This window comes from Sebastes fasciatus, chromosome 1 (genome assembly GCF_043250625.1).
Source record: "Sebastes fasciatus isolate fSebFas1 chromosome 1, fSebFas1.pri, whole genome shotgun sequence".
Taxonomy (NCBI): Eukaryota; Metazoa; Chordata; class Actinopteri; order Perciformes; family Sebastidae; genus Sebastes; species Sebastes fasciatus.
In genome coordinates this window covers 33,338,875-33,352,906 of record NC_133795.1, presented here as the reverse complement: position 1 = coordinate 33,352,906, position 14,032 = coordinate 33,338,875, and the positions used below count along the sequence as shown (strand labels likewise).

Sequence of the window (14,032 nt, the reverse complement as noted above, 5' to 3'; positions counted from 1 at the left end):
TGCTTCTCTGACCGATGGCCATGTTTTCACCAAGTGCTGGGCAAATGTTTTCACTCACTTGTCACTTGTGTAGGAGTTGTGCCCTTTGACGGCATGCTCGGACTGAGTCCAAGGTTTGCGAGCGTGCAGAGTTGGGTGGGAAAGAGGGTTAAAAGGCCACAGATCGCCTTGTTATAAAAGAGCAGTCCAATCAATGGCTTCCTTTTACTGCAAATCAATTTAAGTGATTATCTGCTCTTCCAATAACAACTTTCTTCCCCCTCTGCTCACCTCGGATGTCCCCCCTTTTTGTTCTTCTTCCTTTATTTGTTCTACCGGTTGGAATCCGCCATTTATGTCCTGCAATTCAACCTGACCTCCAGGCAACCCCTGGCGTGGCTGCCTAAGCCATTAAGGTAGCTGTGACTGTGGGTTATTAGTGTGATAAAAGTTTACTGTCCCTCCAGCCACTCCGCACGGCTGCTGTTTGACGCCTCTGAGGGACGAGTCTATATGGGACCTTTCACACAGCAGATTGGCCATGAGGGCATTTGGTCAGTAGGCCGGCACACAAACGCACTTAAGAATGAAATCTTTGAATCAGACGAGCGACACAAGCAGCCAAGGCGACGACCAGAAAATGTAAGAAGCACGGAGCAAAAAAAACAGCCCACATCCAAGTCAGGAGGATGAATCAAAGTAGAGCATCCCCTGTGCGTTGGCTTTGTGGAAATATGTAGACAAGAGGGCTTAGGGGGGTGGTGGTTGTCTGTGCTGTGTTTTTTCCTGTGCGGCAGAAGTTGTGGGCAGCCGAGCTAACTGCAGCCTCAGCACTTCTCTCCATATTCTCCAGTTTCAAGCCAAGAGAGAGAACAAAGGCAGAGAGCTAAGCTGCTGCAGAGGTAATGAGGACAGAGGCATGCAGCACAGGAGTGTGTGCCCTCAATAACGAGTGCTGCTGCAGTCTATGATGGAGTCCTGTTGGACAGCAGGAATAAAAATCCATGCAGCTGCTGCTAGCAGCCACTCTGCTGCCTGTAGTCTACCCACAGACAGCAGTAACTGACTGACTGCAGCCCACCCCTTTTTACACTGCATCTCTGTCTACCACAAAATGGAAACCACAGTGTGACTGGAATTTGCTTGGAGACACATTGGGATCCTTGAAGGGAGACAGTAAAACTGTTTATTCCATTGAGATACTTTAGCAAAGAAAGTGGCAAAATGTTTTTAACTGTTGCAAGTTGCAAACAGAACAGTGCTTTCATTACATTACAGCAACAAAAAAAACAGAAAAGAAACTGTTACCATAAAAAGTAGTCAACGTGACAGAACAATTAATTCATACAGAGCTGATACTAATAATGCACTGTCAAGAAATCAACTAAAATGTGTCAGATGGCGGAGCTGAGTCTTCACAAATGACACAAGCTCAGATTCCCGAGAATGACAAACACTGCGAGCTGTGGTGTGAAGCATTTGAAGAAGAAGAATGGCGCAGCGGGGCACAGAGCTGAGGAAATCCACATTATTGCTAAAGGAGAATCCCAATTAAACTTGAGGACACACCCTTTATCCAGAGTGTCTGCCAAAGTCTCCCCAGCTCACCAGTTGGAATCAATAATGTGATTAAGAGGGAAAAAGCGAGTGAGGGGAGGAATTTTACAGCAAAAATAAAACTTGGAACGGCGCTAGAGAAACTCCAAAAGGAGAAACATGTCTTTCCGGAGTTGGTATTCATTATACACTTATTATCCTTCTGTAGCCGAACAATAGTGGTGGCTTTCTTTCTTTTTGTTTTCAGTTTCAAAGCGTCCATGAATGACATGTTCAGCTCTGCTTTGCTGCTCCATTTCATTACAGGAAAAACATGTAAACATCCTATACATGTTTTAAAAAAAAGCAACTAATTACAGCAGTAACGTATGTAACGGGTAAATATAAGCATTCTAACATTATTTACCCCAAATGTCTTTAATTTTAAAGTCGGAGGCATTCCACAGAGAGGCTGTTTTGGCAGCTCTTGGCTGTAAAGCTGTGTCAGTGCTGGTCCATGCCAGCCCCACCCCATTAAGGCCGAACCCTGCACATCATGTGTTTCCACTTTACCGATAGGGTGGAAATGACCTCAACGCAGTAAAAGATGACAGGGGTGCTAGCGCTGTTCACCAGATGTGAGCAGAAAAAGAGAGAGAGAGAGAAAGAGGAGGAGGAGGAGGAGGAGGAAAGGGAGAGAAAACCATTCGCCTGAAGAATTTACTGCAAACCCCTGAGGAGCCCTGTGATTGAGGGTTCAAGTCGAGCTCCAGAGGTTCCTGGTGTATCTCAGCGGCGCTCGGGGACCAAATACCCTTCTGGCCCGGCCAGACGCCGAACCGCACGCGCACACACGTACATGCATGTACGCATACATCCCCAAAAAAAAAAACACACTGTCATTCCACTGCACCTGCTAGCAACACAAAAGCCACTTCCTCCCACTGTGTCCGGCCAAGCCCCTTTATCCCATTTAGTGCAGCCTGCACCGCAACAAAAGGCAGAGAAATTAGGGAGCTGCGTTGATGATAGGGCGACTAATCTCTTTGGAGGGACTCATTATATCAGCAGCCTGTACAGTTCGGCAGCTGAAAGGGGTGAATTAAATATGGACATGCAGAGATGGGCGTCTTTGTGAAGATGAGTGCACCAACAATGCGCTGCTATTACCTCTGGAATAATTCATACATTCCATATTTGACAGATGCCCCGACCACACTATCATCTGTGCATTTGATTTCACACAATTGAGGTCAGAAGTGAATTGATTATCTCCGAAATATGTGCTTGTTTTGTTGTCATAGCCATATTTTGTAGTTCAAAACTGTCATGCAGTCTTCATGTTTTTTTCTCTCTTGAGTGTTTACAGTATATCATAAAAGGTCACTTGACCTTGCACTCAAACACATACTCCTCTGCAGCAGATTAGGACTGTTGGTGCCAGAAGGAGAGGTGATTATTACTTAGTTTTTGATGATGATCTGAAAAGCAGCTTGACGTTTTTCAAGATGATGCATGTACTACCTCTTCTCTTGACACCAGCCCGATACTCTGCTTAAGACACGCGGCTTATAATAGTCCCCTCATTATAGGATAAAGGGCTGGCCTGCTCTATTTCAGGCCATGGCTGTCTGTGTCTGCGCTCGTCGACTAGCTGGAAATAAAGCCAGACGCTTGTCAACGCCACAAGCACAAGGGGAGGCTGGGCAGCCGGCACAGCGAGCACGGCGCGGGGGGCAACCCTGCAACTATTAGACACCTGCAAAAAGGGGGGAGTGGGAGGGGTAGTGAGGGAAGAGGTGTCCTCAGCATGTGAGCAACTGTGGCCCATCTGTACGCCTGTCTTTATAAATGTAGAGCCTGCTGCACTGATGCAGGGAGAAAGAGCAGAAAGTGAGAGCAAGGTGGGGCAGAAACCGAATCGGGATGCTGAGATTCAGTACATTCTGCTTTTCAATGAGGTAATAAACAAGACTAACAAGGTCAAAGAGGGAGAAAAGATCCACCTGACCAGATGATGCTGTGGCACAGAGTGACCATGACGGATCCCGGGGTGACTGTAATACTGAATAAATAACTTTCTCCCCCCTCGCTGCAATAGAGTCCGCTAGGACAGCTGTGCTGAATTCATTTGATACGGGTGCCTGCTGACAATGCTGCATTGCTCCGTCTCTGCAAGAAAGCATGTCGAGCTGGTCTGAAGAGCACACAGGGGCTCGCAGCTTTTCACCAACACTGACTGATTGTTCTGCTATACAACCCTAAAGCTCTGACCCCTGCGACACTAAGCTAAGAGAAATAAACCGTTTATTAGAGAGGGTCGGTCCGGAGAAGAGGAGAAGACATAGTGCTCTTACAGTAGATCAGATTTTGAGATGCAATGTCCTGGCGGCAGAGCAGATACGTGAGATGATAGGCGCCCGTAATGGCACACGGCAAAAACAGGAGAGAGCCGAAAATAATGTGGATCCCACTCATTTGTTCATTTAGCGGGCTCTTGAAACGAGCCTGGAAAAGGAGATAGAGGATGGTTATGAGGTCATCCTGACAAAGTAGCACTACCTCTCCATATCTATCTATCTATCTATCTATCTATCTATCTATCTATCTATCTATCTATCTATCTATCTATCTATCTATCTATCTATCCATCTATCCATCTATCTATCTATCTATCCATCTATGATGAACGAAACACAGACAGATGGCGATGAGTTTTCATCTCTTCAAAACGAGACGATCAGCCCTCACACCCCTGGAACAGCACAGTGATACATGTGCGGCGTATGTAGGCCAGTCTGAATACAGACTGATACAGCATGTGCTCACTACAGTGGAGGTGGAGATCTAAGTATAATGCAGTGTGAGGGGGAGTGCAGTAGGAGATCTCAGTGGAGGAGGAGAGCCTGTGTCTGTATGTGTGTGTGTGTGTGTGTGTGTGTGTGTGTGTGTGTGTGTGTGTGTGTGTGTGTGTCCTACAGGGTCGAGGAGGTGTCAAATGGAGGAGGTGAGTGATGGCGGCGGGGCAGAGGAGGTGTCAGACATGGAGGTCTCGGTGATGGAGAGGGGAGCTTTTATACAGTGCTGACCTGTGGGAGAAGTGTGTGTGATGCAGAGTGGAGGAGGAGGAGGAGGAGGAGAAAGCAGCAGCAGCAGCAGCAGCAGCAGCAGCAGGAGGAGGAGAGACTTTCATTGGAGGTCACAATGAAAGAGGATGGGCAGTGAATGGAGGAGGGTGAGGTCTCTGTACTGTAAGAGGTCTATGCACTGTGAGGTCTGTGCGTTCGTACAGTATGTGTGTGTGTGTGTGTGTGTGTGTTTTGTGTGTGTTCTGGCGCGCTTCTTTGAGCCCACCAGCCAGAGAGCACGAAGTTCTTATTTAGCACAGGAAGAGCAGCTCTGCTTAGCAACCACAGCCGCCCTCCAATCACAGGCGTACGGAGCAGACTCCAACTGAGGACGAGTCCTTTCTGAGAGTGTGTGGAGTCTGACAGAGACCTTTGAACGTTGAGGTCCACACCTGCCCACACGCTCACACACATACTGTACATGAAACAGGTAAACTATTTCTCCAGAATCTGAGCTTTTATGTCACTAGCAAGACAAAAAAGTCTTGTCCTCCGCGTGTCCTCCGCTTCCGCCGTCTCCTGAACTCAGCGGAGAATTCAAAGTTAATCTAAACCATCCTAATCCCAAAATTTTTAATTATGCATATCCCGAAAAGCAAAGGGAGCTGTGTAAATCCTTAAAACATTCATTCTCCTTCCCACCCCTCCACCCCACACCCCACAGCCGCACACAGCACTGTGCTGCAAACTCGGCACCGCACCAGTCGCAAGTGAAAAGATAGCGGCCCCGATTGTGATCTGCTAGCCATCGAAACAGGAGGCATGAACAAGATTTGGGCCAAATGCTGTCTGAACACTGAGCAGTCTGTTTGGTTTAGCTGCGTGAGCTAATCCTTATGATAGCTTTGGAGGTGGGCGGTGGGCGGATTGTAGGCGAGAGCAGCATGCCGATTTGTCATATGGCACCAGCAGGGCCTACTTCTGCTCGGGCTGGAGCTCCATTAGCACATCTCCAATGTGGTCTAACAGTTCTGTAGCTCAGAGCTGAGGGTCATTAAGGAGAGACAGAGGGAAAATTTGAGGGGATAAATATCCTGCTCATGTCTCTGGCCTCTAAAGTCTCATCAGAAGACTCAAATTGGTATGTACAATTACGCTGTTGTAACATGCCGTATATCTAATTCATGCTCTAATTACAAAATTCCAGAGGGACTGGGTTATAAATTGTGAGGATGCTTAGAGTGGGCCAAACGAAGGAGGAGAGAGTCCGTGGATGACATTCAGTCTCTCCGTGTTCCTGAAGACGCTGTCCAGAGAAGATGACAGTTTTGATGTGCACTGTGGTCTCTGCATTCCAGGGGTTATGTAGGATTATCAGAGTTTAACCCCCCCCCCCCCCCCCCCCTGACTGCAGCAGCTTAGTCGCTCAGCCAGCAGCAGATGCAGACTCCAGGATTTCCTGTCTCTGCACCAGATGGGCCTGACTCTTAATCACAGAGCTGGAAATCAGGAGGTGATCGAGGAGGAATTGATGATGATTGTGGAATAACACTAACCCAATACAGGCATCTGTTCTGCCACTAACGGACCGGCGGACCGACTGGCTTGTTGACTGCAGTCACAGCCAGCGCTCATCTCCTCCCTCATCTCATCATCGCTGATCAACACTAATCATCCTCCTCCCTCACTCTGCGAGTTATACAAGAAGTCTTTCACACATTAGCACTGTGTTGCTGCTGTGTCATCGAGGTTTAGAGAGGAACGAAGCTAAATACTGTCCACATGAAACGATCAGAAATAGAGATGGGCAATACAGTATACTGGCATGATACTGATATTGCATTGAATGAGACTATCTGATATTGCAGAAATGCTTTCTTTTTCAGTTTTAAATAGTTGTGTACAATAAAGTCATAACATCTTTTCTCTACGAAACACTTGGAGAGGCTTTCTTATAATCTAATTTTAACTTGTTAACAAGCATGTTTGACTTTAACCAATGATTTTCATAAGTGTTTTACAAATAAACTTTGTTTTTAGCTTTATCATTATCTCCTGAACATATTGGAGCGGCGGAGCTGAGCTAAATTAACTATGAATGCCTCTAACTCGCAACTATGTAAACATCCCTAATGACTTTTTCTCATAAATAATATGTGTAAATATTCACCCACAACACATCAGTCGGATGTAACTAAGTACATTTAATACTAAGTACTGCACTTGAGTAGAATTTTGAGATGCCTGTACTTTACTTTGGTATTTCCATTACACACTCCTCTACATTTCAAAGGGAAATTTTGTACTTTTACATACAAAACAATAATGTGATTTTATTTATTTATTTATTTGACAGGGACAATACATGTAGGCACTGTTACACTTAATTAAAGTGCAACCGATGCAATGTATATAAGACTTCTAGCTGTAGCTAATTTGCAGATCTTGTCCCTGGATCAGTTAAATAATATGATGCATTGTTAAACATTAACAACACATACACAATATACAGTGCAATAATATAATATCCACATTTTCCGCCATTATGAGTATCATCTTCGCTCTTTACTTATGATACTTTAAGTACATTTTGATGTCAATTCTTTTACTGAGCTAAGACTTTTACTTGTAACAGAGTATTTTCACATGGTGGTATTGCTACTTTTACTCTTCCAACACTGCAAACACATCATAATTTATGGAGGAATCTGGGCAAAAGTATTGCGATATATTTGAATTTGCTTTAACATATCCAAACAAAAAAGGTAATAGGGTTAAAATCAATATAACATCACAATATTAATTAGGATATTTTCCAATATTGATATATAGCATATAGAGCATGAAGGCAAATGTATTCAAAATCACATAAAATAATCAATTTGATGTGTTCAAAGCATTACATGAGGCCAAACTTGTCATTTGTGTAAAATAAATAAATACAAATAATAATAATATAAAAAATAAAAAATACTAAAATAATATATTTTTTTATATAAAAATAATAAATTAATTAAATAACTAATTTAGTTACATTTTAATTAAAACTTGCCGAGAATCGTCGATTTGAACAACATTTGTGTGGGAATATCATGAAAAGATCATTGATGATTCTGCTGAAAGTGGATAAACAATAATATTGAACTGTGGCCCAGCCCTATCTCTATCAGACATGCAGACACCACTACAGGCTCCAATCTGTCTTTGAGCGCATAACCAGGAAACCAGTGACGGGGCAAACTCACACAAGCATGGATTTCCCACCCTGGGAGAGAGGCTGGAGGTTACAGACCAATCCACGCAGCACCCAAAGAAACAAGGCACTAACAAAGAGAAGAGGCTGCACTTCACAGCCTCTGAAAGCTCGGCCCTCAAACAAAGGAGGCGGCGGGTCTTTAGCGCACATCACCCATGACAGAACCCCAGCTGACACCCTTTTAACATGGGGTCACCTCTGCCAGAATAGAGGCCACAACCCCTGGGAGCTCCCGACACCCCCTTTGCCTTGACACGCTGTCCGTGCTGTGGCCACAATGCTCTGTCCAGCAGTCACTGCATTGACAAGGTGATGGGAGGGTTGAGGAGGGGTTTGGGAGTCAGGCGACTGCTCTCAAAAGAATGAGTTTCCGAAAGAAGTATAAGTAGGAGAAGGCAAATTAAAACACAAGCAACGAACTACCAAGATCGTGAATCTGCTGCACCAGGAGTGATATTTAGAGACGTGCTAAATCTGAACTAAATGCAAATGACTATATGCGTATCTAGGTGATGTGGGCGGGACTGGTCTAAGCTGGCTGGGTCAACGCTGGGCAGACAAGCCCATCAAGGACCAAAGAGATGCACGCTGTCAGCTTTCAGGGCTTCCCAGAGGTCAGCAGACAGATGGGAATGGAAATGAGCCGACAGAGAGCTCATTTTAATCTGGCTCGCACAGCTGATCCAGTCATTACACTCGGCTGTTTACATGCAAACACGCCTCGTATACTCGCCATATACCTAAAGACACACAAGTGCAGATAAACCCACAGTTACCTGATGTAAGCGGTATTTTTCATTCACTTTTAATAACTGCTAACAACTGCAAACACACAAACCCTTTACCCTTCGACACACTTTTGATTGGCTTGCTCCAGGTTCGAGGCTAATTTCATCGAAGTGAGGAGAACAATGGGATGAGAAATGGCATAAATTGGCCTCAGTTGAATGGCTTTAATATCCATTCCATTAAGGAGGGTCTACACAGTTCTCCAGAGTCCCCTTTTACTCTCCACTCAGTCAGATGATTGATCACATTGCCCTCACTTCTTAGGGATTTTTTTTACAGTTAATGCTCAGAAGTATTTGACTTTGAAGGGGAAAAAAACAAGTTTTTGCAATTCCAATCCTCTTTCTTGAATATTTTCATGCTAATCAGAAAAGTTGACATTCAAATGATTACACGCAAGGTTCAACACAATGGAAGAAGTAATTTGAATTGGACACAGTTTCCATGAAATTTACATATACTTTTTGTCAGTGTGTCAGCAAAATAATCACCCAGGAATCGGAAGTAAAGAGCGCTGTGACTTAAGCGTCACAAAAATGGTCGTTTTTATTGGAGTCAATCTGCAGGTTAGAGTTTGTTATCTGTCCACTGTATATCCCTCCGTCCTTTATCAGACAGCCATCTGGCCAGCGGACTGGACGCAAGGGTACGTGATTGGATGGTGTGAAAAGAATGGGGGATGGCTGTGTCAGTGTCTTTGGGGAAAGGTCAGGGGTTACGGCCCTTTGACAACACATGTCAAGGCCTGGCTCACACACACCCTGCATCTCCTGAATGAGAGTCTGCAGCCTCCCCTCTCAGCAATCTGCCCTCATCTGCACATTAAGCAAAGAGCCAAATGACCAAATGCTGGATTTGATGCAAAACAGACACAATGGGTCTCATTCCCTCCTCTGATCCGGCTTCTGCTTTGCCTGAGGAGTCTGGTTATGTTTCACTTTCTACATTCACTGCCTATCAATAAGACATAATTGTAAATCACACTTAAAAATCTCTCTAGCAAATCACACTTCAAAACTATTCCACAAGAAAACACATGCTACATCAGCAATAAATGAGTTTCCTCCCCGCAGTATCAGCAGCCACCACCACCATGTACAGAAGATGAGGTGGGAGTCTAGACAGATGATACAGGCAGAGAGGAGGTAACCTTCGAGGCAATCTCTTATTAATAAAACACTCTGACATCAGAGGGAGGCTGAGGCAGGTTGATAACATTGAGTTTTTGTTTCATAGGTAAGCCGAGCCAAAGCGCGGTCTGCGAAGCCCCCGTCCGGCCTTTCAGCAGCTCGGCCTGTCAGGCTGATGTATGGGGGAGCGCTGGTGTGCAGCTCCCTGAGGACCAGGCCTGTCTGCTAACTGGGACGCGACTGACAGTGAACCACAGCAAACGCAGCACTGCCCCCTCCGCCACGCTCCCTCCATGATGCTCAGCCCCCGAGTATTTCACACACACTGAAAAGACTGTCACCATTTTGAGAAAATATATAACTCACAGGTGATACATCAACTCCTGCTGACTGCAGTTAGGAAGAAATTAGCCACAGGTGCTGACCCAAGACCCGCGATAACTTTTTTTCTTCTACAGACAGATATATTTCTGGACTGTACAAAGACGTCTGGGTCCAATTTATGGGGAAAACATGATATAAATCAGCTGTGGACGCCTGTGTAGCTGCATCCAGGACTGATAACCTTCCCCCCTGTCGTTATTTTAGAAATGTTTCTATAAGACATTTTCCTGAGCATCTTTTCAAAGAGAGTGTACTGAGGTTTCCCTGTGAGACATCTCCTGGCTCCTGCTCAGACATGGAGCAGCACCATGGTGATGCATACAGAGATGTCCACTCATTAGCAGAGTCCCACACAGCAGCTGCTCTGTGACGAAGGAACAGCCACCTCGTCTCCTGGCCCTCCTTTGTCCACACTAAACATCTCGGACCCACGCAAGGAGCCTGGACAGTGACACACATACACACATAAACACACTCATATCTTATCCTATCCTGACCAGCCACAACACCTTCTCTCTCTCACACACACACATTTCCATATCCCAAACCTCATTAAACTCTTATCCCCTTCCCCACCTCGTGGCACCATAATGGGCTTCCCTGCCCCCTCCACCTCTCCCCTCTCACACTAATAAAATATATCATCGGGACTCCATTTATCATAATGCAGATGCCCTTGGGTAACCCTGAGGGTGATGGGGGTGGACCGGTGAGTTTTGGAGGATGGGATGGGATGGGGGATGCTGAGGGGCGTCAGCTGATGGTTAGAGGCTTCACACTGTCACCTCTTTCAGAAATAATATATGAGGCATTCATATGAGGTGTTTCAGGAGTATAGAGGAGACACAGCTCTGTACTCACTGATCTTTACTCCATGGTCTTCATGACTTGCTTTTACTTGACAAGCATACTTTGTGATGTGCTATTATTGTGTGTAGCTGTGTATTGTGCACTTTGTATGCCCTTTCTTGTATATGACTGTAGTATGTTTCTTTGTTTTGACCTGCCAAGGGACGTACAGATGTGAATTAGCTTAAAGCTGTAATCTGGCATCAAATGGTGACATTTATGTTTTAAACTGTACATGGTCCCTTTTTTAAATAAAATAATAAATAAATAAATAATGTGATGTGATAGTATGTGATTTGCATTGTAACTCTGATGGGGGGTGCCTATAATAAGACACTGGCAACAAAAATTTACTTAAGTAAAAGTAGTTGGCAAGTAAAAGTCCTGCATTGAAAATGTTATACATAATTGATAATAAACTTGAGTATTATCAACAAAATGTATTAAAAATATCAAAAATCAAAGTATTCAATGCAGAAAAAAATCCCTGATACTATTAGACATCATATCATTAGATTATTATTAATGCTTATGCATTCATGGTCCAAGAAGCATTTCACTGTTGTAGTTGGTCGAGCTAATTTTAATAGATGTATATACTGTTAGGTAGATTAATACCATTGCATCATATTTCATAAAGTGATCATTTGTTTTGTATGTTAAGTCTTAATCTGTAAAGTAAAGCTGTCAAATGTATAAATGTAGTGGAGTAAAACGAACAACATTTTCCTCCTAAATGTAATTGAAGTATAAAGTAAATGGAAATACTCAAGTAAAGTATAGCCCTATAAGTACCTCAAATGTGAACTTAAATACAGTAGAGTACTTGACTGTTTATGCACTACTTACTTAAACCACCACCATGTGTTTGAAGTTGACCTTCTTAAGCAAATACACAAATGTAACCTACAGTATAGGTTGATACAAACAATCAATCAGAGAAGACAAGTGACAGGCCTGATGATGAGAAGGATGAGCCTTCCTCAGAATGAATGTTAATGAATGCAGATGCTGTAGTAGGCTGTTGAAATATCCACACATACATACAAACAATAATAATGTTAAGACTTACTCTGCAGGATTTACTGGACCTCTTGCCCATCAGGTCAGATTTTCCTTTTAACTCTTTAAGCAGCTGCTCCAGGTGACTCTTCTCCTCCTTGTCGGTGTAGTCCGGGTCTAAGAGCACATAAGCCCGCCAGTTGGCCGAGTCGAACCCCCAGTGGACCGTCCGGTTCTCCAGTCTCTTGTGACTGTGCACCACAAACTTGTGAGGTGGGAACATGAGTCTGCAGTCCATGCACTGGATGCACGCTGCGTTGGGGCTGCTGTACAGCTCCGGCACGAACAAGCCTTTACACCTCCCGAAACACTCATGGTACACTTTGAAGCTCCTCTCGGTTCTCTCCAGCTCCAGAGAGCCCAGCTCCTTGTTGTTGCAGTGAGGCGGATAGGAGCCACCGTAGATGAGCGCGTTGCAGAGGCGCTCCGCATCCGTCTGAGTGATGAGCCCGCAGGACGGAGCCGAGAAGGGCAGGATACCCACCACTTTGAGGATCTCCAGCTGGTCCGCCGTGCACCTGGAGCAGTAGATGTGCAGGTCGTCGCACACCGAGTTGATCTGCTGCAGGGAGAAGTCTCTGAGCACGCTGTTGAGGATCTGCGGCAGACAGAGGCGCTTCTCACCGCCGACCACGAAGCACGAGATGGGCTCCCGCTCCAGCACCGTCTCGCACCTCTCCGTGGAGCGGTCCGACGGGATGAAGAGGGGACCGGACATCACGGGAGGTGTCGACGTCTGAGTTGGCATTGTGAGCAGCATCTCCACGGATTTGTTGCTGCCATCCTTACCGAAGTAGGAGTCCTGCTGGTGGTGCCACCGGGCAGAGAAAGCAGCCGGTCCGCCCAGAGAGCGCATGGAGCTCAGGTGGAACTGCTTCAGAGTTTGTTGGAGTCCGGGATGAGGCTGGAAGCTGGTGCCCTCCATGTTGTCAGTGGAAAAAAGAGAGTTTAAAAAAAACAACTCAAAATGATCAAATTGACTTCTCTGGATCTCGGTGCGTCCTCTATAGCATCCGGCTACACGCGCTCAATAACGCGCATTTCCATGTCACCGGAGAAGCTTCCCAGCGCGTCCATTCAGAAAACTACTGAGGGCTCACTGCTGCTGGTATTCACAGAGGGGCTGTCCACGAAAGAAAAAGCAATAAAAGAAGTCGACAACTCCGAGACTCAAAAGTCGTTTTATCCACCGTGTTACTATGCGCTCCTTGCGGTTTTACGCACTCCTAGAAATAAAAGAAACTCGCTAGAAATAAGCCTCGTCTGCTCAGTCTGGCTGCTCTCAGTCTGTCTCCTCTCTAACTCAATGTGTGAGTCTCTCTCTCTCTCTCTCTCTCTCTCTCTCTCTCTCTCTCTCTCTCTCTCTCTCTCTCTCGCCCTCTCTGTTTGTTTGTGTCTGGTTCAGTCATTGAATCCCAGCCAGGAATGTGACTGACTCCCCGGGCTGGCTCTTCCCTCAGCCAGCTGTTCCTCCCTCTGCTACATGGCAGCTGCACATTAAAAAAAAAAAAAAAAAAAAAAAAGAAAAGAAAAAAGAAAAAAATCCCTCTGAACCGATGGGGAGGAGGGTGGAGCTTTAGGAAAACATAGTTGATGTTTGGAAATATAAAAATAAACTTTTCAGATGTTTGAGCCTTGAAGATCAGCATTTTTTGGGGCTTTCTTTAGAAACTTTTTTTTTTATAATGAGATTAGCTGGAACCTATACTGTAGGTTATATTTGTGTATTTGCTTAAGAAGGTCAACCTCAAACAAGTAACTAGTGCATAAACAGTCAAGTACTCTACTGTATTTAAGTTCATAGTTGAGGTACTTATAGGGCTATACTTTACTTGAGTATTTCCATTTACTTTATACTTCTATTCTATTACATTTAGGAGGAAAATGTTGTTCGTTTTACTCCACTACATTTATACATTTGACTGCTTTACTTTACAGATTAAGACTTAACATACAAAACAAATGATCACTTTATGAAA

General features: G+C 44.8%; 1 protein-coding gene across 1 annotated transcript in view; it reads right to left on the bottom strand.

Annotated features, from left to right (window-relative positions):
• skib (v-ski avian sarcoma viral oncogene homolog b) overlaps window positions 1–13,498 on the bottom strand; it is a 34,747-nt gene extending 21,249 nt beyond the window's left edge. The window contains exon 1 of the mRNA XM_074644275.1: window positions 12,064–13,498. Coding sequence (XP_074500376.1) covers window positions 12,064–12,978 — 915 coding nt within the window. The 5' untranslated portion in view covers window positions 12,979–13,498. The remainder of the gene's footprint in view (window positions 1–12,063) is intronic.
• Between the last annotated feature and the right edge of the window lie 534 nt (window positions 13,499–14,032).